Source organism: Drosophila nasuta, chromosome 3 (assembly GCF_023558535.2).
Source record: "Drosophila nasuta strain 15112-1781.00 chromosome 3, ASM2355853v1, whole genome shotgun sequence".
NCBI classification, from domain to species: Eukaryota; Metazoa; Arthropoda; class Insecta; order Diptera; family Drosophilidae; genus Drosophila; species Drosophila nasuta.
This window is the reverse complement of record NC_083457.1, coordinates 21,820,473-21,844,648: the sequence shown is the minus strand read 5'-3', so window position 1 is coordinate 21,844,648 and position 24,176 is coordinate 21,820,473. Positions and strand designations below refer to the sequence as shown.

The 24,176-nt window shown below is 38.7% G+C and overlaps 6 protein-coding genes, 1 long non-coding RNA gene and 2 other non-coding genes across 11 annotated transcripts; 5 read left to right on the top strand and 4 right to left on the bottom strand.

Annotated features, from left to right (window-relative positions):
• The first annotated feature begins 716 nt into the window (after window positions 1-716).
• LOC132791128 (mucin-2) lies at window positions 717-3,453 on the top strand. Its single transcript, XM_060799934.1, has 4 exons — window positions 717-1,975; window positions 2,043-2,269; window positions 2,664-2,845; window positions 2,910-3,453. Exons 1-4 carry the CDS (start codon window positions 826-828, stop codon window positions 2,977-2,979), a joined length of 1,629 nt encoding a protein of 542 aa, XP_060655917.1. The 5' UTR covers window positions 717-825; the 3' UTR covers window positions 2,980-3,453.
• Window positions 3,359-3,925, bottom strand: LOC132791129 (uncharacterized). Of its 2 annotated transcripts, none has more exons than XM_060799935.1 (3): window positions 3,724-3,925; window positions 3,522-3,660; window positions 3,359-3,449 (listed from the first exon to the last, which is right to left on the bottom strand). In XM_060799935.1, exons 1-3 carry the CDS (start codon window positions 3,919-3,921, stop codon window positions 3,367-3,369), a joined length of 420 nt encoding a protein of 139 aa, XP_060655918.1. In that variant the 5' UTR covers window positions 3,922-3,925; the 3' UTR covers window positions 3,359-3,366. The 2 variants fall into 2 exon arrangements, with proteins under 2 accessions (XP_060655918.1, XP_060655919.1); XM_060799936.1 differs by having other exon boundaries at window positions 3,522-3,657.
• Window positions 3,926-3,955: 30 nt separating this feature from the next.
• On the bottom strand, window positions 3,956-4,793 carry LOC132791130 (uncharacterized). The gene is made up of 4 exons (XM_060799937.1): window positions 4,543-4,793; window positions 4,393-4,481; window positions 4,207-4,339; window positions 3,956-4,153 (listed from the first exon to the last, which is right to left on the bottom strand). Exons 1-4 carry the CDS (start codon window positions 4,664-4,666, stop codon window positions 4,083-4,085), a joined length of 417 nt encoding a protein of 138 aa, XP_060655920.1. The 5' UTR covers window positions 4,667-4,793; the 3' UTR covers window positions 3,956-4,082.
• A 1,611-nt stretch (window positions 4,794-6,404) lies between these two features.
• On the top strand, window positions 6,405-7,726 carry LOC132790809 (uncharacterized). The gene has a single exon (XM_060799513.1). It carries the CDS (start codon window positions 7,029-7,031, stop codon window positions 7,614-7,616), a length of 588 nt encoding a protein of 195 aa, XP_060655496.1. The 5' UTR covers window positions 6,405-7,028; the 3' UTR covers window positions 7,617-7,726.
• Window positions 7,727-9,848: 2,122 nt separating this feature from the next.
• LOC132791131 (uncharacterized) lies at window positions 9,849-11,164 on the bottom strand. 2 transcript variants are annotated; one of them, XM_060799939.1, is made up of 8 exons: window positions 11,056-11,164; window positions 10,921-11,006; window positions 10,738-10,870; window positions 10,585-10,683; window positions 10,379-10,524; window positions 10,242-10,321; window positions 10,054-10,186; window positions 9,849-9,998 (listed from the first exon to the last, which is right to left on the bottom strand). In XM_060799939.1, the coding sequence occupies exons 1-4, from the start codon at window positions 11,162-11,164 to the stop codon at window positions 10,628-10,630; spliced, it is 384 nt and encodes a 127-aa protein (XP_060655922.1). In that variant the 3' UTR covers window positions 9,849-9,998; window positions 10,054-10,186; window positions 10,242-10,321; window positions 10,379-10,524; window positions 10,585-10,627. The 2 variants fall into 2 exon arrangements, with proteins under 2 accessions (XP_060655922.1, XP_060655921.1); XM_060799938.1 differs by lacking the exons at window positions 10,585-10,683; window positions 10,738-10,870; window positions 10,921-11,006; window positions 11,056-11,164 and having other exon boundaries at window positions 10,379-10,561.
• Window positions 11,165-11,864: 700 nt separating this feature from the next.
• LOC132789503 (uncharacterized) lies at window positions 11,865-23,068 on the bottom strand. The gene is given in 7 exon segments (XM_060797558.1): window positions 11,865-13,019; window positions 13,079-13,205; window positions 14,053-14,670; window positions 14,740-15,183; window positions 16,447-17,068; window positions 17,070-17,423; window positions 22,936-23,068. Coding segments are annotated over 7 exon segments (2,580 nt in total). The 5' UTR covers window positions 22,969-23,068; the 3' UTR covers window positions 11,865-12,637.
• On the top strand, window positions 19,754-19,825 carry Trnaw-cca (transfer RNA tryptophan (anticodon CCA)). The gene has a single exon. It is a non-coding gene; the product is annotated as a tRNA-Trp (tRNA).
• On the top strand, window positions 20,441-20,512 carry Trnaw-cca (transfer RNA tryptophan (anticodon CCA)). Its single transcript has one exon. It is a non-coding gene; the product is annotated as a tRNA-Trp (tRNA).
• On the top strand, window positions 21,811-22,319 carry LOC132792573 (uncharacterized). Its single transcript, XR_009633024.1, has 2 exons — window positions 21,811-22,055; window positions 22,116-22,319. It is a non-coding gene; the product is annotated as an uncharacterized LOC132792573 (long non-coding RNA).
• Window positions 23,069-24,176: the final 1,108 nt, after the last annotated feature.

The following is a 24,176-nucleotide window of genomic DNA, read 5'->3' as shown; positions in this document are numbered from 1 at the left end:
TATAATTGCAGTGCGGTCTTTTCATAAATTGATATAATTAAATATAAAGGAAGTTTAATACTTTTTATAATTATTTTTATATATGTATTATTAGTAGTTAAACTGCTTGATGAATACTTTAGTGCACTGTTCTACATATTAACCGGTTGATAAGAGGGAACTGGAAATGTTCTTTAAACAGTCGTGCATGTTTACATGTATGCGTGTGTCTGATTAATTGATTAGCAGTCTACGAATGTGGGTCTGTGGAGTTACTTTCGGACCTTCACTACATCGATATTGATTACAACTTACATATATCTGTGTTGATTCAATCTCGAAATATCTATATATACATATATATATTTATATACATATATATGCTTAGTAAATTGGAATTGAAGTATATTCATAAGTCCGTACACAAATGAATTTAGAGAGTTTAGATCAAGGTTGTTATTAAGAACATAACTAAGGGGGAATAGCCCCCCACAGGTAGAAATCTTTACACAAGCGAGAGTGATTTCTCTCTGCGTATGAGTAATAACAAAGAGACGTATCTGAATTGCCTTACAAGGGGTTTTCGAAACAAATATCGTCCCCATAGGGAAGCCCCTTTTGGCTACGCTCCATGCAAAAGTGCGCGAGAGAGTGAAGAGAGAACGATTTACTTATCTTCTTGTGAGTAATTCAGACGTTGCCTTACCGTGAAAGCTTTGCCGGAACGTCAGTATCTGGTGAAACGTTAAAACGAGCGGATCGGTGCGCGTCTGAAGCAGTTAAAGGCGAGAGAGAGAGAGACAGAAACAGTGAGAGATAGATTGCGAGCGCGAGAGATTCAGGAAAATGGGTTGGTGGGGCAAAAAGAAATCCACGGATGAGGCACGAAGCAGCAGCGATCTGCCACCGGCGGCGCTGCTGGATCCACGCACCAAGATCCACACAACTAGCGCTGCAACGGAAACCACGAACACAGCTGTGCAGAATTCAACCATATTCGACAGCAATAAGAACACCGTAACCTACATGCATACTCGTCAAACGGTGACGCATACGCAGCAGGCGCGTGTGACGGAAGTGATAACGCGTCGCACACCAAACCAGAACGAGTTGGACGAGCTGTTTGCACAAATGAGCATGAATGGTGGCACTGCCACCAAGACGACAACGACCACAAGCAGCAAGCGCTCGACACCATCGAGCCTCTATGGCGTCGCACTGCGATCGACGCCGTCGTTCAAGGCCACCGCGGAGGCGCGACGTTCCAGCACGCTGGTGAGAATGGAGCAGACGACAATGTCACAAAAGCAGGGTCGCAGTGTCACCCAGCATGTGGAGACACAACGTGTGGCGCTTAAGCCGACCAAGCCAACCTGGCCACCGGCAACCACTACAACCACAAAGACCAGCTCGTCCACGGCGCTTGCCCTGAAGCCGCTTGATCGTGGCTATGTGTCGCCATATGCCAACAAATCGGGAAGTCTGATCAGCAGCGTGTCCACCAACTCCTTTGCGCCTAAGCCAGCGATCTCCACAACAACAACCACGAGCATTAGGCCGATACTTTCCACACCGAAAAGCACTGTTGCCACTAGTATCTGGTCAACGACCCCGAAACCAAAGACCACAGCAACAGCGAGCATAAAACCAACTCTACCCACAACCAACAATGTGGTGCCTTCAAGGCCCTACATTAGCCTGAATCCCAGCACAGGTGCAGTGCCTAAGAAATACAGCAGTTCGGTTAGCTCTAAGGATGCTCAAGGCGAGTTCAAACCCTCAACGCCAATCATTCAATCAAGTGTGCCAAAGAAGAAGCTAAAGGCCGCAGAGGTTGTCATCTTCAATCACGAGAAATTCGACAATCAGAACGAGTTTCGCGAAGGCAGCGCGGAGGATGTTAAAGTTCTGGAAAAAACATTCAAGGCTCTCAAATGCAGCGTGAAAATCATTACCAACGCCACATTGGACGAGGTCAAAAGCAATATTCGCAAGCGTAAGTTTTGTCAATGTCTGAATTTGAATGCATTTTATAATATGATTATCTCTTTTTTCCTTTGCAGTGGAGCAGAAGAACTTTTCCGAACGATCTGCATTGGTTCTCGTGTTGCTGAGTCATGGTCAGCGCAATGACACCTTGGCAGCCAGAGATGGTGATTATAGAATTGATGATGATGTCATCTTTCCTATTGTACGCAATCGTACGCTGCAGAACAAGCCGAAGATCCTGTTTGTGCAGGCCTGCAAAGGTTCTAGGGAGATTGGAACATTCAAGACCGATTCCGCACAGGTAAAATGAATTCCAGTCTTTATAACATACTCTCTGTCCATAGAGTAAAAGTAAAGAGGAAATTAACATATTTGAATGTCCACTATATCCGAAAATATATAATGTAATATGTGCATATAAAATGAAAATCGCATAAAATGTTAATTACGTTCGGAAAATAGGTTTCAATATGCAGAAGTAGAGATCAGAGAATATTATACTTAGAAATTCCAAATTCGTCTTAAAACTAAGCAAATGAAGCTTCGTTCCGAATTGCTTGAATTGAGCTCGAAACTGTAAACTCGACTTGAAATTGGAGATTGGAATGCAAAATAAATCATTTAATATTTGACTTGCCAATGAAATGAAGCTCTTTTTTCATGTTGTTACTCATTCTGTTTTCTTTGTACCGTAGCCACATGGTAGTCCAAGCGAGATTCTCAAATGCTACAGCACCTATGAGGGATATGTCTCCTATCGGTACGATGATGGCACACCCTTCATAAAGATTCTCTGCGAAACGCTCAGCAACAAGCCAAAGGTTGACATTGCCACCATCATGGAGGAAGTGCGCTTGTTGGTTAAAACCTATACCAAGTGAGTCTAAATTTTCTTAACTAATAAGCTAATCGATTAACTGGAATATGTTTATTGCTTACAGGGATGCACAGATACCAACTGTGACTACATCACTGACCACAAAATACGTATTTGGAGATTATACTACATAAACTGCCTAGTATTAGAGATGCCTTTGCCTTGTGATTGATAACTTAAGACATAGCTGTTCATTAGATCCAATAAGCGAAAGAGACTGCAATCAAATTATATACAATGTAATTAGCTTATCTGCTTTGAGTGCAGTGAGTAACCGCAAAATACTATCTTATCGATAAAATTCGGAGCACTAAAGCGTATTATGTTGTATATACTTATGTACATTTATTTAAAAATCTGTTATATTCCGATCTGCTCATAAGGCACCATTAATTTATAAGCTCAGTAATAAAGATGTCCTATAGTTTCCATGTGTGAAACTATAGAGAAGACAAACTTCTTGTGGATCTTTTCATTAAGAAAACAATCTACAAATAAGTTTATCCAATCTATAGATAAGTTCAGGCCTCGTCATCTTCTTCGAAGGGCGTGTTTACTTGCTGATAATACGAATACGCAATAATATAAAAGTAAACGTTAATTGCTGTGTGATAGGCAAGAGATGAGAAACGGATTGGCAAAGAGTATTCGCCATAGCGGTGCAAAGTAAACTCACCAGTTAAAACGACTACAAAAATGAGAACATGAAAGCGTACCGATAGGTTACTAACTGTTTGTATGATGAAGCAGATGATTAAAATGGCCGTATTGACGAAGCTGGTGATTAGATAGAACACCAATAGCACTGTTGACTGCTGCAAGATACTCCACATCGATTAAAGATAAGTCCCCCATCGCTTTGATCTGAGTGAACTTACAATAAACGCGCCCAACAACAACATCACACATCCGATGCAGTGGCAGATGCACACAGCTCGCTCTGGCTGTGAGATGAGTTCTTGAGGGCCCAATAGGATAATCACCAAATTGACTATAACATCGAAGAAGGCAATTCCAATGCATCCACGTCGAAGACTGATGCAGAAGCAACAGGCATTCAAACGGATCTTGACCATTTCTATACGAGTTGTTTTAATTATCACTTGACAATTTAATAATATGTATTTTTGTGTATTTATTTGTCATGATTGATAGATAAGACGAGGACATTTCAAATAATGACATACGAGATTTGAATTTAATCATATAGAATCATAGGACTGAGGATGCCTGCCTCTCAAATGAACAGATCTCCTCCGAGTGCAGCATAAAACGAATAGGCGACGAGCCAATAATAAATGCCTAAAACTGTTTGGAACATTGTAGAATATGACAACCATCCGATTTGGAAGTTCACTTACCAAACATAATAACATATAGAGCTATAACTGGCGCCCATATGACGAGTATTACATCCGATATTACCAAAATAATCATGGCCAATATCTTTACCAATGTTAGCATTATATACATGAGCATACAGTTTGGACGTAGCTGCAAGATTATTAATTTATTAGAGCTGACCTAATCTTACATTGACTACTTACCCATAAAGCACCCAGAAATAGAAAGACTGCGCTTATCAGGTGCGTTAACATGAAAATACAGAACAATTTGTGGCATAGGTCGGGCTCACCTGTATATTTATTATGGGCTATAGCACTCTTAAAATTGTGATCTCCATGTTAGTGACTTACCCGACTCGCCAAAGATAAAGATGAAGATGCCAAATAACAGATCCATTAGTACGTCTGATATAGCTACTATAAAAGTGCCTATACGCAAATCTACACAAAAACAACACCATTGCAAGTAGATCATCTTGCTGATTCTGAAGTTTGGTTTCTAATTACTAATTTCGACTGTGTCTGCGGATTAACTTTCTGTGTTTTTGATAAAAATTATGTATTAGTAGTAAGTAAACTCATTAAATTCTGACAAAAAATACATAGTAAGGTTCACATTCGTTGGCAGAACAAAGAAAGTCAAGTCGATGACTGTGCACCACTTTTGTTTTCCAAATTCGGTATCTTTTGGGATTGTCTGACCAAGGCTGACAAAGAAGAGAAACTTGTGTGATCTTATTGCTCATCCTCTTTCTTGCTTAATTATCCAGTAACTGCATATAGGGTAGCAGAGTAAAATTCCGTATGTAGTATTTGATTGCTGTAGGAACTAATGCACCCTAATTTCTGTTGTTTGCTAATATAGTTTTTAAGGAACTTGACTTTTCGCAACTCGAAAAAAAAAATATAATCAGCGTATAAACTGATTGAGAAATAACCGGAATTTAACAATAGCCTTGCATTGTATCATATTTTTAAAATACAACATTAGCTTAACTCAACTTTTGTTAATTCATTTGACGTCATTTTATTTTGTTGTGTTCTCAAATAAGGTTAGAGAGAATCTCACCGTCATTCTGTAATAAATACATCTATACTTTTACTTTCAATTCGTAATTTCCATAACCACTAATTTTATTTCAATTAAAAGTCGTGTCAGTATGAAGGCAACAGATTGAATCACAGAATAAAGAAATAAAACAGAATAAAACTTTAGTTAAAATCATTCTCAAATATGTAAGTATTTCATTTGTTTGAGTAAGAATTAAAATGAAGTTAACTTTGGGAGAAATTTTGTACTGTATAAAATTATTGTTAACTTAAATGAAAAGATTTGCCCCTTTACTACTTAAATATTGTATAAATCACTTAAATTTAAGGTACCCTATGTTGTTTATTTTTTCAATTTACAAACATTTTTAAAGTTCTATTCCAAGGCATCGACCAAAGTCAAAACGGTAGTGTTATCGATAGTGTTATAGTGACTGTTATCGATATCGAAATTGATCAGCTGCACACCCCTTTTTATACCCGCTTATACTTTGTGCCGGCAGGAAATGTATGTAACAGGTAGAAGGAGGCATCTCCGACCCTATAAAGTATATATATTCTTGATCAGCGTCAACAGCCGCGACGATATAGCCATGTCCGTCTGTCCGTCTGTGTGCCTGTCCGTCTGTCCGTCCGTCCGTATGAAACACTGGATCTCAGAGACTATAAGAGATAGAGCTATAATTTTTTTTCGACAGCATTTGTTATGTTTGCACGCAGATCAAGTTTGTTTCAAATTTTTGCCACGCCCACTTCCGCCCCCCGGTATATGCAATAATTACTGTAGTAGTTATGATTCCTGAAAATTTGTTTGCGATCAGATAAAAATTGTGGAAGTTATTAAAGAAATTCTTTTGAATGGGCAAAAACGCCTACTTACAGGGGGTCTTAGTTGCTCTGGCTGAAAATCTGGTATATTGCACCGTCTGTGGTATATTTTGAATGGTGTACTATATCGATATACCAAACATACCATTTGGTATATTTTTAGTATTTTTTTTTAGTATTTTCGGTATATTTTAAAAATGATCCCGCAATATTTTGCCTTTATTAAAAAGGGGTAGCGGGTATCTCACAGTTGAGCACACTCGACTGTAACTTTCTTACTTGTTATGTACAATGCAGGGTATGGAAATGAAAAACACTCTCTCGTATGGTCTCGTATGAATTTCGGTAACAATGACCGTCCATGGCCTAGCAAATGGGCTATGCGATAAAACGGTAAACTCGTAGTGTTATATCATAAATATCAACAGTGCACAACGCAATCGAGTTTTTAATGGTTTTTGGCAAATAACTGTTGAAAAAGGCCGGGAAGTCCAGGAAAGGCAGAGAACGTGCCAGTCGCCCTAACAGTGGGCAACGATGTAGGCGAAGGAGAGACGGAGAGGGAATGAGATCGGGGGAGCTTGTGTTTGCCTTTTGCAATTTCGTTTTCATTATCGAAACACGAGTATATATTGAAAAACGAGCAAACGAAAAATGGGCACAATGTGCGAACGATTCGAACTCATTTGTATGCGATGTGGGCAGCGGTGATGACGACGACGATGACTGCGAAGACGATTGGGAAGCCGGAGAATCAAAAATATTATGCAAAGAGTCCGAAACGGAGCCCGAGTCCCCCTGCTTAGCAAAAAGGGGGTTACACAAACAGCGAACAGCCGAAATCAAAATCAAAAACAAAATCAAAATCAGTAATTGCTGCGAACTCGTCGTATATAATGCAGCAATAACATGACACTATCGAGTCATTCGAGTCTGAGCAATCGAACAGATCGAGCACAATGAAAACACAACTGGCGCTTCTTTTAGTCCTCGCAGGCAACATGGCCATTGTCATGGCACGCCCGGAACCACCTAAGACTCGCTACGGTGCCCCGCCCCCAGCACCCCAAAAGGATTATGGGCCACCGCCACCGGCACAGCCCTTGCCCGTCTATGGACCGCCAGCTGCCTTCTATGGTCCCCCCGTCTCCGAGGCGATAATCACGAAGAACGTGTATGTGCATGTGCCCCCAGAGGAACCGGAACTTTATCCAGCTGCGGCGCCCATTCAAACCGCGGTGCCCAAGAAGCACTACAAGATCATCTTCATCAAGGCACCAAACCCACCCACTCCTCAGCGTCAAGTGCTGCCTCCACCTGTGCAGGATGAGCATAAGACGTTGGTCTATGTGCTGGTCAAGAAGCCCGAGGAACAGCTGCCAGTCATTCTGCCATCGCCGGAGCCCACAGAGCCCACCAAACCGGAGGTCTACTTCATCAAGTACAAGCAGCAGCCGAAGCCAGCTCCCCAATATGGTCCTCCTGCCCCTGTGCCCGCCGATGAATACGGTGCACCGCCAGCTCCCCGCACTGTTGAGCAGTTCTAGAAGTAGTTCTAAGACTAGGCCCGTGCTTATAATCTTGCATTCAAATGTAAATATTATTTATAATTAGTTGCCACCATAAAGTAGAGTTTCTGGATATTAAACGAAGGATTCTTTAATATATCTGTGTTTAAATTTGGCCTATTACGGATTTGGAAAATTGAGGGACACTTTTCGATCTAAACCAACATCAGAAGGAAATAGTTGAATTTTAAAAACCTATGGCAACCATAAAATAAACAAAATTTTATTTTTCAACTTTTGGTTCGTGGGTGTTCCGGATATAACGACGGTCCCTTGAAAGTCGCTATAACCGGATTCTACTGTACTTGAAATCGAAAATAAGCATTCAAAACATTCAATGTGTACCCGCTACCCATAGGGTAGAAGGTTATTATAACTTTGTGCCGGCAGGAAATGTATGTAACAGGCGGAAGGAGGTATCTCCGTCCCTATAAAGTATATATAAGGTTGGCCAAAAAGTCTTGCGGTATTTCCGATAGGTGTCTTTGCAAGCGCGTAGTTCTAGTTCTATTCGTCGCATCGGTATGCTATACCTTTTTGGAAAGCTCTTTTCATGCGCTAACACGTGTTTGATTTTATTTTTTTTGTTTTGATTCGTTCGTGATTTATAGCGTCACAAACATGGAGAAAAATAAAGGGAAAATATGGCATATTTTACAGTTCTACTACGGTAAAGGCAAAAATGCAACTCATGCTGCCATGACCCGATACAGTTTCCATTTCCACCGCACAACGATGGTTTCAACGTTTTCGTTCTGGTGCGGAGGTGGTCGAAGATGCGCCACGGTCCGGAAGGTCTGTCGTCGAAAATTGCGATAAAATCGCTGAATTGATCGAAAGAGATCGGCATAGTAGCGCCGTAGCATTGGCCAAGAGCTGGGCATGAGTCATCAAACCGTTTTAAACCATTTGAAGAAGCTTGGATTAAAAAAAAAAAAAGCTCGAAGTGTGGGTGCCACACGACTGTACGCAAAAAAAAACATTTTTGACCGTATGGATGCATGCGAATCGCTTCTCAATCGCAACAAAATCGACCCGTTTTTGAAGCGGATGGTGACTGGCGATGAAAAGTGGATCACTTACGACAACGTGAAGCGCAAACGGTTGTGGTCGAAAAGCGGTGAAGCTGCCCAGACGGTGGCCAAGCCTGGATTGACGGCCAGGAAGGTTCTTCTGTGTGATTGGTGGGATTAGCAGGGAATCATCCACTATGAGCTGCTCCCCTATGGCCAAACGCTCAATTCGGACCTGTACTTAACCGCTTGAATGCAGCACTCATGCAGAAGAGTCCATCTTTGATCAACAGAGACCGAATTGTCTTTCATCAGGACAACGCCAGGCCACACACATTTTTGGTGACGCGCCAGAAGCTCCGGGAGCTCGGATGGGAGGTTCTTTTGCATCCACCGTATAGTCCGGATCTTGCACCAAGTGATTACCACCTATTTCTGTCCATGGCGAACGAGCTTGGTAGTCGGAAATTGGCCACAAGAGAGTCCTGTGAAAATTGGCTCTCCGAGTTTTTGCCAATAGAAAAGCGAGCTTCTATAAGAGGGGCATTATGAAGTTGGCATCTCGTTGGGAACTCGTCATCGAACAAAGCGGCGCATATTTGACTTAAATCGCATTATTATAACCAATTTTATGAACAATTGAAAATTCAATAAAAATACCGCAAGACTTTTTGGCCAACCTTATATATTCTTGATCAGCGTCAACAGCCGAGACGATCTAACCATGTCCCGTGTCCGTATGAACACATACTACATACTAAGGGCCTTAGTTGTTGTGGCTGGTATATTTGGCACTCTATAGTATATATTGAGCGTAGTAACATATCAATATACCATTTGGCATATTTTTATGGTATATTATTTTTGGTTTATTTTGAGAATAACATATAATCACAATATTTTGCGTTTATTCAAAATGGGTAGCGTGTATCTCACAGTCGAGCACAATCCACTAGTGGCTTTCTTATTTGTTTTGAACTATATCAATATCAGATTAAGTTAAGTCGAAACAAAGTAGAACTCAATATATGTGGATTTGATAATTGACAACAAGATTTATTTATATATTTTTAATCCAATTGCAAGGAAATCAGCAAAGAATTTAATATAAAAATAATATATGTACATATACATACACATATATATAAATGGAAAAAATTGCTTGACATTTAAAAAAAGTAAATATGCGACAGAAATGTATTCTTCAGAGCACTAATTTATTAATTTAAAGTTTACATTTAAATACGTTGTAAGTATTATTGAACTATAGCTTAGACCCAGCACAGCGCTTCTCCTCCAAAAATCAAATAAACCGAGTAAACATGAAACCAGAAGTATGTATCAAAAACTGCAAAGGAATAATAAATTATTTAAGAAAAGCTTTAAATAAATGAGTTGCGGACCCAGAATAAAAGTTGCCATGGCCAAAGTCCCATAACTTAGTAAATCATAAAATTGTACAAGCAAAAGAACTGTGGTCCAACATAAACGCGCAAATGTGTTTATTAAATATGGTATGCAAAAGTTATAAGATTCCTAAAAAGAAACACAAAATTATAATTACTATTGATTAAAATGATCCCTTACTTACATAGCCCAGGGCAAACACAAGTAAAACAGACACCAGAAGTTGCAGTACTGTGAAAACACTCCAAGTGATCTCGCTCAAAGCTGGAAAATAAAAACGATTTAAGGGAATTTTGGGATTGTTCTCCCATACTTATTTACCACCATGAAATATTAGAGACGCAATAGTACAGAAAATGACATCAGCAATTGCAATAAATAGACATGACACCTTCAGATTGAGACAAACAAACCCCTTCTTCAGAAGCACCATGTTCAATTTGATATTTACTTGTTATTAGCAATTACTGAAATTTGTTGAAACTTGAATGAAAGTAAAATCAATACTAAACATTAGTATGAATAACCTTTATCTGAGATCTGTGTTAGTCTTGATAGTAGTCAAGCGCACTAGAGCAATGTATGATAGTATGAGTAGACGATCAGGCAGAAATACAAGCTGAGAACTAATTAAACAATTTCAAAAAGTGTCTGCTTATCTGATTGCACAGTACTCTCACTCGTTTGTATTATATCAAAGATTACAAAATCATAGAAGTCTTCCACAGTCACCACATAGATGCATTCCCAGACTAAGATGAGAATGTGCAACAGTGCCACATAAATATAAGGTAACAAAAGCCAGCGAAAGGACTGTAACAAAATCTATCGGTAATAAGAACATGATTAAGTTGTAGACTTACCAAGAGGCAACCAATAAGTAAAGTAACGCAACAGCCAACATAAATGCCGCTGATTATGAGAGAAGCAAAGCCCAGCATGGAATCACCTGACAAAGAGAATTTAGAATTAAACATCCGAATAATACGATTACTTACGATCCACAAAGAAACGATCGAGGCCATGCAATATGACGTCTATAATGGCTATCATAATGCATCCGGTTCTTAGCTCGATGCAGCAACAACAACTATCTGTATATATCATATCGCAGCGGAATTTTCAAGTTTAGTCAATCTCTGATATATTTGATTATTAATTCAATGTAATAGTATATTTATTTATTTATTTATTATTTATAATTTGCAGATTAAAAAAATTCTTGACAGAAGATTTTAATCTTAAGACAAGAGTTTTTCACTCCTAAAATTAAAATGAAAAGGATGAAATCCTTGTTTAAAGATTTTAAACCTAAAATTCTTGTCTTAAGAAATTTTGTTTGTAGATTGAAAAGTTCTCAAATTCTTGATTCTATTGTAAGACACTTGATTTTATATATTTTATGTTAGCTTACTATATATCGTGAAGATATATGGATGGTTACCATCATTACTAAACTCAATGTAGATATTTTTAGCTGTTGACGACAATTAACCCTGGCTTACATTACAGCTATAAATAATTATGGTCATTGCGCTGCTTGAAATAATGAATTCCACTCACGTTTCTTCTTCAAATTTTGTTGGTTTTGCATATCTAATGCATTTTATGTTGGACTTACGAAATTTGGACAAAAATCAATAATTTTTCAATAACAAATGTGCATACTTTTGAAATAGTTGTCAAGTTGTCCATTGAGAGACTGAAAGATTAAATTTACTATATCAATAACTATAGATCGTTTTAAAATTAAGTTTTCCAGAGAATAGAAAAAAACATGTGTGTCTTTTATTTCAATATTGTTTTTATTGTGTTTTTTTTTGTTGAAATTCTTTTGTTTTGGGTAAATGTCTCACAACAACTATTATACAACTAGATTAATGCAATGCTTTGGTGTGCTCCAGAAAAATGATGCTTAGAATGGTAGAAGTACAGTTGTTAAACATTTAATAAGTAATAGCCTCTCTTAGCGCTTCTCAAAGGTGTCTTGAAAATATGTTATTGGTGATATTGTGTGCGTTCAATGGTCATGTAAACCTACAACTAAGTATAGTTACACATTGTATAGTACATAGATTAATACATAACTGAATGTATATGCACTCATAAATCATTTATCAATTATCGTATGTCGTATATCATATATCGATTATTTATATATTTATTAATGGGTATTTATTTGTTGGTGTTCATGTCTTTTTAACTCAGTTCTTTGCGCAACTTTCGGTGCTTCTTCATGTTGGGATAACATTATGCTATATATTTAAAATACATAGATTGTAGAGTCATGTTAAGTTAAGCAGGCTGATGTAAACATATAGTATTGTATTAGTGAGAACATATAATATAGGGAGAGAATGTTCTATTTTTCTTTTGTGTGAGATTATCAGCGTTATCGGTGAGGCATTCGAACTCAGGTTTTTGTACTGCTATGGAAAACATTTTCGGGCTAATTGTAAACGCTACGAAACACGACTAACTTTATGGAGCAAACAACAAATATTTCATTTGAATAATCAAGTAACTGCTAAGCAACAAACTGAACCACAACTAGCCCCCGAATGAGGGCCAACTTTTGCTCTAGGCCTCCTCGCACTCGTCCTCCTCGTGCTGCACAAACAGACGATGATTGCGTGCCTCCAGAATGGTCCAGACCACAAGCGGAGTGCAGCCCAGCACCATGCAGGAGCCCATGCAATAGAAACAGATCTCATAGTCACCAGATAAATCCCTTAGTAGGCCAGCCAGCGGTGGTACGGAGATGGCTCCAATGCTCTGAAACATCCGCACCAGGCCGTAGCTTGAGCTAATCCGATCCGTTCCAAACACATCCGCAAGCAGCACTGGCATCAGCACATACCAACTTCCCAGGCAAAGTCCATACACAGCGGCCGATAACCCCACGAGTATCAGAGTCTTGGCGAAGGGTATCGTCAGCACAGCTAGACCAGCGCCCAGAATGCTATAAAAATATTATATTATAAATTAGTTAAAGCTTAAGTGAGTTCGAGTTTTAATTACCATAGAGTATAGGTCTTCTTGCGATCAAAGAGCTGCAGATCCGACAGCCAGCCAAGTCCTAGGCGACCACAAAGGTCCAGCACAGCACTTATGGCCACCAAATATCCCGCTTCGCTTTTATTGTAGCCTGATACCAGTGAATAAGATGAAGGATTAACGTTCATTTAAATAAGAGTTTAAAAGTGACAGAATAAAAAAGAAATAATGAAAAACTACAAAGAAATAGGAATTGAGAATATCAGAAGGAGAAAGTAAAAAAAAAATATATGAAAAAAATTTAAGAGGAAAAACTTTTCTTGAACTCTAGCCTAATCTATCTTTATAGTTGGGCTAAGTTAATCAGGTTACTCTGAGAAATGAGAAATAATGAAAAAGTTAAAAGAAGTGAGAAATAAAAAGAAATAATAAATACAACATAATAAATGAACAAAAAATAAGAAATTAAACAAGTAAGAAAATTACAGTCGAGTGTGCTCGACTGTGAGATACCCGATACCCATTTTTAATAAAGGGAAAACATTGCGGTATTATTTTCAAAATATACCGAAAATACTAAAAATATACCAAATTGTATGTTTGGTATATCGATAAAGTAATAATTTCCACAATTTTTATCCGATCGCAACCAAATTTTCATGGTAGCGGGTATAAAAATTGGAATAGAACAACTTTCTATAAATTCTATCTTAATCTATCTTGATAGTATGTAGTTGCTTAAGGTTACACAATAGAATTCATCGTAAAAATTATATGTGACATATCTATGGATGAAACCTTTTCTCAGGAACATTTTATAAAATCTGGATAATAAGTTTTAGTTGTTGACCAAGTTGCCGCATATTTATTATTATATTTATGTATACTTCCTTTCAATGACTCTATTGCGAATCTTCTATGTTGCACCGGAAATTCTTCATTAAATGCTCCCAGGAAATGAAGACTCGTATTAAAGCCAGCACTTGTAAAGTACTCACCAATGGATATGACATGCGCGGGCAAATAGTAGAGCATGTAGGGACAGCCGACGGACATGAGGGTGACGGAAAGGCACATCAGAATGAAGCTGGGATCCTGCAGCAGACTGATGTCCAGATACATTTCGATGCGAGCACAACAGCCCTGCTTGAGCTGACGCTCATCGTCATCGTCATCGGCGACATCATTGTCGTCGTCGTCATCATCATAGACAACAGTCGATTCCAGAAGCTGTGAGTCCAGTATGCTGCTATCTGAAGGCTGCAGCTGCTGCTGTTGCTGCTTCAGTTCGCTGAGATTGCTGACAGGCGTGGGAATTTCCATGCTTTTGCTGAGACCACGACTGACGACACTGGGCGGCGACAGCGGCTTCTCGAGATGGGCTTGAATCTTGCTTATGGTCTCATCATTGGCAAACACATTGCGACGTCGTCGACTGCCTCGATTGGAGTCGGTTCCCGAGTGCTTGCGATACACCCAAGTGGAGTCTGTGCTGAGATCCTCCACAGAGTGAAGCAGCCCGGAACTACGCACCTTCTTCATGGGCTTGATGAAGGTGGTTTCTCCAATGATGTCTTTGACCTCATCGTCGCTCTCCTGTGCCGACTTGTCTTGCGCTAATTCAAAAATAAAAAAAAAACTCATTATTAATCAAGAGCATTGACTACTTTTTAATATCAACTCACCTGGCTGCTTGCTGGCGTAGTAGTTCAAGTGATTCTTGCACTCCTCCAGAAACAAATGCTCAATGAACTTATCATTCAGCTCATTGGACACCACCTCACACGTGTCCAAGTACGTGGATGTGGTCAGCATGCCCGTCGTGCTGGGATTGATGTCATCCCCCATGGGCTTGCTGTCGACATCTTGTGCCTGGTCTTTCTCAGCAATGGCGCTGAGGGGCCGATAAAGCGTTGCCGAAACGCACACGTGCAACATGCAACCTCCGAGAATCAGTATGGTGCCATGGAAGCCGCAATTCTCCGCCAGGTGCTTAATCAATATGGGCAACACAAAGCTGCCTGCCGCCGTGCCTGACACGCAGATTCCGTTGGCCAGTGCCCGGTGCTTGTCAAAGTACTGCGAGACAATCACGATTCCCGGAGTGGTCGAGAGTCCGCCTCCAATGCCTGAAGTAGAGGGGGATAACGGATAGTTTTTATTCCCTTTCGCTTACTAAACTTTTACTAAATACTTATTTTATATTTTATTTTAGACTAACATGTTGCAACGAGTTAATAATCTACTTAGCTTAGTTCCTTGGGTAAATAGGGAATTCAATTTATTTAAATGGTTTACTGTGGTATGAAAAATTCTTCAATATTTGTAATTAGTCAAAATCAATATGATTGTTAAATGTTTAAGTGCACAAAGACAATAAATAAGGTTCTATTAACAAAAATTAAAGTTTCAAGCTTGAGAGTTTTTAGATTAAACTATTTTTCAAACATGTTGAGGTCTTCTATCATAGATTTCAGGTTTAACAAATTTTGTTTTTTTTTTTTTATATTATGTAATCATAATATTTTGATATTATGTAATTAATGAGTTTTTCTTGATTTTAACCCATTTTTATACCCGCTACCCATAGGGTAGAAGGGTATTATAACTTTGTGCCGACAGGAAATGTATGTAACAGGTAGAAGGAGGCATCTCCGACCTCATAAAGTATATATAATATACTCTTGATCAGCATCAACAGCCTAGACGGTCTAGCCATGTCCGTCTGTCTGTCTGTCTGTCCGTCTGACCGTATGAACACCTAGATCTCAGAGACTATAAGAGATAGAGCTATAATTTTTTTTCGACAGCATTTGTTATATTTGCACGCAGATACATTTTTTTTTTTAATTTTTGCCACGCAAATCAAAAAAATCGAATAATTTAATTTTAAAGCTATACAATAACAACTATAGTAGTTGTGATTCCTGAAAATTTGGTTGTGATCAGATCAAAATTGTGGAAGTTAATAAAGAAATACTTTTGTATGGGCAAAAACGCCTACTTACTAGGGGTCTGAGTTGCTTTGGCTGACAATCTGCCGTCTATGGTATATTTTGAATGCGATACTATATCGATATACCAAATATACCATTCGGTATATTTTAGTATTTTTGTAGTATTTTGGTATATTTTGAGAATAATACCGAAACATTTAGCTTTTATTCAAAATGGGTTGCGGGTATCTCACAGTCGAGTAGCTTTCTTACTTTTTTTTTGTACATCTACTTTATTTTGTCGTTTATTAATATTGCAGCCATATTCAATTTTAATTTGAATTATTACTTAAATTTATACTGAACAAGATTATTTTTATTATTTCTGTAATATAATATAATTTCCCGATTAAACTATTTCGCATATGGAATGAGTATTGAATGAAGCTAAATTACCTGTTAGAATGCCAAAGGTGAAGAGCAAGTGCAGCAGATTGGTGGCAAAGTAGCTGAGTATCATGCCAAGGGCACAGAAAATGCCGCCCACAAAGACAACGGAGCGACAGGAGAAACGCTGGCAGAGAGCGCTCGAGAGTGGAGCTAGGACGAGGCAGAGGGCGGAGAGGATAGCTGGAATCCAGGAGGCAACGGTAGCCGTTGAGCTGGGAAACGTTTCCATAATCTCCACATACAACACGCCATACGATTTGACCAGTCCGGCGACCCAGAACTGCACCGAGAACGCGCCAAAGACAATGAACCAACCGTAGCCGCCATCGGGTGGCTCAGCGACACCGCCGCTGCTTTCGGTGGTGCTGGTGGATGAGTCGCGATCCTTGGCCAGCTGCTTGTTGCGTCGCTGCACTGGTCGCTGCTCCAGCTGCTCCCTGGCCCGCCTCAGGCACTTGGCTCGCGCTGTGCCCGACGCTTGTTGCTTGTTGCGACTGCTGCGCAACTCATGCGATTTGGCTATCAACGGACGCGCCGTAATGCTGGACACGGTCAACAGGTTCTCGTTGTCATCCTCTTCCAGCTCGGAGATCTGATGCTCCAGCAGGCTGGCGTGCAGCGTGCGGGGGGCAACACGGCGTGTCCAGGCTGAGCGTGGCGGGTCGTCGGGCTGCTGGCGAGGTGCAGGTCGATGGCGAGGCGCATGGCGTGGGCGAGGGCGAAGGCACGCACAGTGCTTGCATCTGCTTGACATCCAGTTCGGCCAGCGGGACCACAACGGCGGGCACATTGGGCAGCGGTGCCGGTGGAGCGGACACCACCGAGAAGAGCGATCCGCTTGTGGGCTGACACGCAACACCGTTGCTGGTCTTGGTGTTGTGGGATGCAGCCAGCGTGTCGTTGAGAATGAGCCCTCCCGACTCGTACTGGACTCCACCAGCTGGGTCCGGTTCACTCGCGCAGTAAACCGATCCCCGTGAACCCTGCAATGAATTATATGCTCATAAATTGCGCTGACAAATCGAGGGAAGCAACAACTTAGTCCTAATTTGTATTACTAAATGGCATGACCCGCAGGCACGCAAGCTTCTTTAACTCCTTCCCCCCTCCCCATCCTCCTTCTCGAGCTGACTTTCTGGAACCGACGATATCGCCTACAGCTCTCTAATATATGGCTCACATTTGCATTTAATTGTGTTAACCCTTTCGGGTAAAGCCAAACAACAACACCTCTAACTCATGCTCAACATCTTCGCTTTTACCTCTTGCTCTAATTTGTTGTAATTATTCGCCACAAACAATTATTTGGTCTAGTTGTTATTTCAACTATTCTTGTTGTTGTGGTTGTTTTAAAACTTTGTTTGTTAAATCGATGCAATAACTTTCGTGTGGTTGCTCTCTCCCTCTCTCTCTCCCCCCCTCCCTACACCGTTTTTTTGTGCTTTAGGCCACCAGAATCATGAGTTGACATGACGTCTGGGTATTTTCCATTGAACTCTCAACCAATTTCCCTTCAATTTGTTGCCAGTCACCAGTTTTGAGTTTTCCAGTTTCAGGGTCAAGTGCAAGTCGAGGCTTTTCTAGTGGGAGTCAATGTTTGATGTCTGATAACAACTATGGATCGAATCGCTAAGGAAAATCCATTATATGAATGCTCTTCTAAAGCAATTGAAATCACTTTGTCATATCATTACTATACATCTATTTTTAGTTTGAGTTGTTTAACTTAAATTGCAGATAAGATATTTGTAATCAAAAAGTTCAAATTGACAAAAGACCATTTAGAAATTTGAAACAAATACTCTTCTCTTAATATAATTTAATGGAAAACACCATTTTGTGTTCCTTCTCTTGGGCGGACACTTTTTATATGACCTTTGACTTGATAGAGTTTTCTCTTAAAGCAATTTCGCTACTCTTAAGGAAATATTCAATATCGCTATATTTGAAAACTTTTCGAACAAAATTTGATTTCAAAACCTTTTGAGCTGTCGCTAATTTCAAGTCACCTTTTGGTAAGATAAAATTTTTATTATTATTAGGGACATTTCAGATAAAACCCTATTCGTCAACAATGGAGAACCCACAGCAAGTTTATTTTGAATGTGATTTTCATATATAACATTTTTATTTGTGGTCTAAAATTGTCTATGAAATATTTTTTTTATACCGTACAGTCATTGAAGAATGTTGTTACCGATTAAATAAATCTTAAAAGAAATGAATACTTGAAAAGTATGTTATAGGGGGAGTTTCACAAGATAAATGAGCAGGGTGAATACTAACGAAGTCAGTAACCCCAACATAAATGAAAACCCCGAAAAAAACAAAATCCAGTCGTGCTTAAATAAAAAACCGATGGATTGTTAACAGCTATATTGACTTAGTGACTGTAATGATGAGAATGGTGATAGCATTAATAATGACACTGGTTGAAAGAGTGATGAATAACTCAAACAAATATGAGTAAAATTGAAATACAATATATAATTTGTACAAAATGAATTTTATTATAGTACAACTTCCCCCATAGCATAAAAACTCTATTATTGAGTTTTTAAAAGTCTAAAAAGTGTATTAGAGAATACCTAAGGAATTTCTTATTTTTTGTCCGCTTTATGGAGAGTTCACTATATTATACATATTAGTGAATAACATTTAAATTTTTGTTTATGTTTTTTAATAACAAATAATCCATTAATGTAACACAATAAAGACTGGTGAATAATTGAAAAAAATGTAAGCATGCATTCCTATAGCCAGACAACATTTGTCCGCCCAGTAGAGACTTTTATTATAAACAACTAAAAAATAGTCTGTAGAAATTTGCTTTATCTAAAACCGGATGAACATCCATTAGTTGAACTGTAAATACTTTTTAATCTCAGGCCGCACCCTTTATAAGCTATGTAATTATCAAACATTCATTCGTTCATTCGCCATTCAACTAAGGAAAACTGCACACAAGCTGTGACGCTGAACTTGGCTGGCTTTTGTAAACAAACGTTTGTTGTCGCAAATTATTTAAAGAAACGCTAGAACGTTCAGTGGCTTATCGCAATTTAAAGATAAATTCAAGTAAATTATGGTAGACCATTGCCGTTCGTATTGTTATTTTTATTTTTATTTAGGCGAGGTTTGTTGTTGCTTTGGCGCAGGTGTTTCTTTAGATAGTGATTGTGCATACTTTGTTGTTGCAACTGGTGATTGTTGCAGCCAAACAGGTTTGCCAATAAATCAATACTATTAAATTTCTAATGTTAGAATAGCAGCGAGTCTTTAAATTAACATTTGCCACCGGATCATTCCATGTGACTCCGTGGCGCAACGGTAGCGCGTCTGACTCCAGATCAGAAGGTTGCGTGTTCAAATCACGTCGGGGTCAATTTGGAAAATCACTTTTTTCAATTTTTTTTTTTTTAATTTGTCTACTTTTTACAAAATTAGTTTGTTTGTTCTTTAAGCAAATCATTAAAAGTTCGCTTAGATGTGTGATGTCCCTTTAGCACATCAATTTTTTCATTTTTTTTTTAATTTGTCTACTTTTTACAAAATTAGTTTGTTTGTTCCTTAAGCAAATCATTAAATGCTCGTAATATATAATAATATATTTGTATTAATTTTTATTATTGTTTAAATATAAGAAATTTTTCGAATTTTTAATTTCTTTTTTTCTTATTTTTAAAAACAAATTTAAACTTAAACAAATTTAAAAAGTGGAATTCCAAAACCATATCCAAAATTTTGACTTCTGTAAACTTTCCATTCTGAGTTTTCATAAAAAGTCATTTACATATACTGAGCGCAAAATCATTTGCAGTGCAAATTTTACACACTGAACGTGGAATAACTATCTTCGCAATTTTTGTTATAAATAGCCTAACCTATTGAAGCCGATAAATACATTAAGTATACGACGACTAAAACCATTCCATATTTTTTTTTGCTAATAATGTGCGACGTATGGCGCGTGTCGCGTATTTGTCGCCATCTCTAACAAGACTCCGTGGCGCAACGGTAGCGCGTCTGACTCCAGATCAGAAGGTTGCGTGTTCAAATCACGTCGGGGTCAATTGGTCAATTCTTTTTGTTCTTTATTTTTTTTAAATTTTTTATTCATTTTATTCTATTTGATTTGCAATTCAAGCAAATGGCAACAATATTTCTTTCCCTTTAAGAATGTGTTCGTGAAATTTATGTGCTTGAGTGAAGATTATGTAAATTATTAATTAATGAAATAACTATTGATATTAGCAAAGAATACTTTCTATTAAAAAACATTTATTAGTTCAATATATGTATTATTGAAATTGATTAACAGTGCTTACACTGAAGTCCACATTAGGGAACGGAAATACTTGCTTAATATACATTTAATATTCATTTTTTTTATTTGTTAAAAATAACAGTTTATATTCTTAATAATAATTTCTTGAATCTATTTTTTTGTTTAGTCTTTTTAATACTGCCACAATTATTGATAAAATCATAGGGCGAAATTAAAGTTGTGGTCTGGACATATTGTGTATTCGGAAGTACGTATTGCACAACTTTCTGCGTCTTAGATTCTATGCACTCTACACAAATGTAGAAATGAAACTATCCGATGTCTAGTATTGCCATGACGCGTGTCTTATATCTGGTGACTCAGTCCCTCAGTTGCTCCCTTGCCTTGCCTGTTGACGTACCTAAGTTGCCAATGATGATGGCATGTCAATAGGAGGCAACGTGCTGCTAATGGTTGCTTGCCTGCCATATTGATGGCGGAAAATAACCCGGTGGTAAATTGCAAGTAATAAACATGCAAGCGAAGAATGCATTTCCACAGTGGCTAATGGCCTGTCTATCGCTAATGAGCACTCGAACCCAGCCTCAGCCTCAGCCTGAGACTCAGCTTTAGCTTCAGCTTCAGTCTCGAGTTTCCAATTTCATTTTCAGTCATACCGTATTGTGGCATGATGGCAGCAGCATCCACGCCCTTTGACCTTGTCAGATGTCAAAGCTTAAGCCTCATTGTTGTGTACACACTGTGCTGAGTCAAGGTCTGTCGACTGTCAGCAGGAATTCGGCTTAAATTGTCAGGAAGTGGGCGTGCTTTGGGTGTTGAGTGGGAGAGAGAGACTGCTGGGTAGAGTGGGGGTAGCTGGCTATTCAAGTGCCAATGCTCTGTTACATTTTCAATTTCGCAACATCTCAAGGCCCTGACGCAATCTAATGGAAATGAAAAACTTTGCCAGCTTTGCGCCTGCTGCTGTCGCTTTTGTGCTGCGTTTTGCACTCAGAGGGTCTGAGTGGGTGTCCTGGATGGCATTGAAACTGCAAGCAGCTGTACAGGGATTTGTTGGGACTCAACTTGTTGATGTCTTTTTTATTATCCATTCAAACTATTCAATTATGTGTTGGGATTTTTTGGTTTTCGAAAGCAGTCAGCTTAACTTTGATATTTACAACAAACTGTGTAGAACCTTTCAGCTATTTTATTTCATTAGTTTCATATTCCGTTGACACATTTATATAAAGTACATTCAAAATGTTTTTCGAAATTGCCAATATTTTTAAAATCTTCCAGAAATACTAAACAACAATGAAAATTTGAAATCGGGAATCCATAAAGTGTAATTTAAGAAAACTTATTAAAATTGAGAAATGTTATTGCTATTCATAATCTTTTCTAGATTGTTTTCCATCAGAAGATCAAAATGGAAAAGCATGGATCGAAGAACAGACTTTGCTGCTTAAGCAGATGATCTCTTCCGAATAATATGTTAAATAAAATATTTTAAAATCAATCAATATTTTGTATATAATTTCTGCATCCAAAAATATCCGTTCTTGTCGAACTTAATGCTCAATAAATTTGCTACTTTTTATTATATTAATTAAGCTTAGAATTTTTGTCTTCTATTTATATAAGCAAATGAAAATAGATTAATTTCTTTGTATGCATGTTATTTAGAACTTTAAAGCTGCGTCTATGAAAACAATATTGCTGTAAAGTATCTTTTGATGGTCGCAGGTGTTAAAGTGTTGTGTTCATTGATGTTGAAATGGCGACCTGGTGTTAAAATTCACTGTCAGATGAGCTGCTCATACATGTGTTTTTGTTGTCCGATGTTGTCGTTGACCCACTCTCAACGCACTCCTGGCATTCGATGCTCCTTTGTGTACTCGCTTTCACCGCATTTGCATTGTTGGCTTTCAGCATGCGGAGAGAGCGAAAGAACGAAAAAGCGCATGCTCACCAGCAAATGGAATGCCTACCAAGCGACCTCAAACTACCTCAATAATTTTGAGATTACCCCAAAAACACAGAGAGAGAAAGTCGGATAGGGGAGAGATAGGGGAGAGAGAGAGAACACAGCATAAATCAGACGCGTTTCTTGACCTTAGCTGTCAGAGCTGTGGCACACAAATCACAAATTAAACATAAACACAGAGCTTTTGTGGCATGCTGATGCTCGTTGTCGGCGGCTGTTTGCCACAGTTTTCACTCACCTGTAAATGCCATTCACGCTGCAGGGATGACATTGTTGTCGTCCTTTGCTAAATGTTGAACGCCTTCTCTGATGTTTCTCTTGTTGCTCGCGTTGTTGTTGTTGTTGCTTGGGGCGTTGTTGTTGTGCACTCAAATGCATTGGTTTAGCTCTGTTGGGCCACCGATGCCAAAGAAAAGAAATAGCACAAAGGACCACAGCAACGTTGGCCCAATTAAAAGGATGCTATTTGATAATCGCTGTGTTCGTCAGTTTTTTCTTTGTGGCACACGGCGTATGCGTGATGCCGCTGCTCGCTGCTTGTTCCCCTTTTGTTTTTATTGGTTGTTTTGGCACACGATTCGCACTTACAATTAATATTCTCTTTATATAAGCATATACATAACATATAGATGTATCTGGTGATATTTCTTTATTGTTGCTAAGGCTTTGCAGGAACTTGTGATATACTATAAATTTCTTCTTTGTATTTTTGGGTTTGTTTTCTCTTCGTCGATTCCTTATCTTACAATTTTCTCATGGCATTGGCGTCATTTTTGCATCGTTGTGTGCCCACTGGACAGCAGCTGCTTCCTGTTCAGTTTTGCGTTGTCACTTCCGTTTCCGCTACACTGCAGCCTGCTGCACACTCACACTACACACACACACAGACACACACACACACTTGAAGCGCACACAGACACAGAAGTGCGCTTGTGTCTGTGCGAGTGTTCAACAAATATGCGCTACTCAAAAATTTCTGCTACAAATCGATACAAAACATTTGTTTTTAATGCACATCAATTCGCTTTGCTTCCGAGTGCAGCAATAAATAAAATTCACAATCTAAAGCGTTGCGTTTATTAGGCAATTATAATTATTTTGTTGAATCTTTATTATTACAATGGGAACAATGCATTAACACTTGCTTTGTGCTTTATTTCCTTTGTTTTCTATTTTTCTCAGCTTGGATTGCCAATTTTGTTACAAGTGCCTGCCACAAAGTTCTGCGGAGAACTGATGCTCTCAATGTCCTTTGACTGCCTTTCAAATCAGCCGTTCAGATATCCAGCCGTTGTCCAACTCAACTTCACCACAGTTGAAATTCAACACACCAAAGAGAAAGAGCAAATACAAGAGTAGTTGAGATTACTTCATTTTCTGTTTTGCTCGCCAATTTTGGCCGTCTGTTCTGAGTGTGTTTTGACCATTTGATTGAGGTTCACGATGAAGCAACCGATTGCACATTCGCACGGGATTCAT

Excerpts from the sequence above, each read along its gene's own strand:
- LOC132791128 (XM_060799934.1), top strand. The coding sequence starts at position 826 with ATGGGTTGGTGGGGCAAAAAGAAATCCACGGATGAGGCACGAAGCAGC. Across the intron at positions 1,976-2,042 it reads CAAAAGCAATATTCGCAAGC|TGGAGCAGAAGAACTTTTCC; the intron begins GTAAGTTTTGTC and ends TTTCCTTTGCAG. Across the intron at positions 2,846-2,909 it reads TTGGTTAAAACCTATACCAA|GGATGCACAGATACCAACTG; the intron begins GTGAGTCTAAAT and ends TATTGCTTACAG.
- LOC132790809 (XM_060799513.1), top strand. The coding sequence starts at position 7,029 with ATGAAAACACAACTGGCGCTTCTTTTAGTCCTCGCAGGCAACATGGCC.
- LOC132791131 (XM_060799938.1), bottom strand. The coding sequence starts at position 10,490 with ATGGTGCTTCTGAAGAAGGGGTTTGTTTGTCTCAATCTGAAGGTGTCA. Across the intron at positions 10,322-10,378 it reads GTCTCTAATATTTCATGGTG|CTTTGAGCGAGATCACTTGG; the intron begins GTAAATAAGTAT and ends TTTATTTTCCAG. Across the intron at positions 9,999-10,053 it reads CATGGCAACTTTTATTCTGG|TTTTTGATACATACTTCTGG; the intron begins GTCCGCAACTCA and ends ATTCCTTTGCAG.
- LOC132791130 (XM_060799937.1), bottom strand. The coding sequence starts at position 4,666 with ATGATCTACTTGCAATGGTGTTGTTTTTGTGTAGATTTGCGTATAGGC. Across the intron at positions 4,482-4,542 it reads CTTTATCTTTGGCGAGTCGG|GTGAGCCCGACCTATGCCAC; the intron begins GTAAGTCACTAA and ends ATAAATATACAG. Across the intron at positions 4,340-4,392 it reads TATTTCTGGGTGCTTTATGG|CTACGTCCAAACTGTATGCT; the intron begins GTAAGTAGTCAA and ends ATAATCTTGCAG.
- LOC132791129 (XM_060799935.1), bottom strand. The coding sequence starts at position 3,921 with ATGGTCAAGATCCGTTTGAATGCCTGTTGCTTCTGCATCAGTCTTCGA. Across the intron at positions 3,661-3,723 it reads TGTTGTTGGGCGCGTTTATT|CAGTCAACAGTGCTATTGGT; the intron begins GTAAGTTCACTC and ends AGTATCTTGCAG. Across the intron at positions 3,450-3,521 it reads TTTTGTAGTCGTTTTAACTG|CAATTAACGTTTACTTTTAT; the intron begins GTGAGTTTACTT and ends CCTATCACACAG.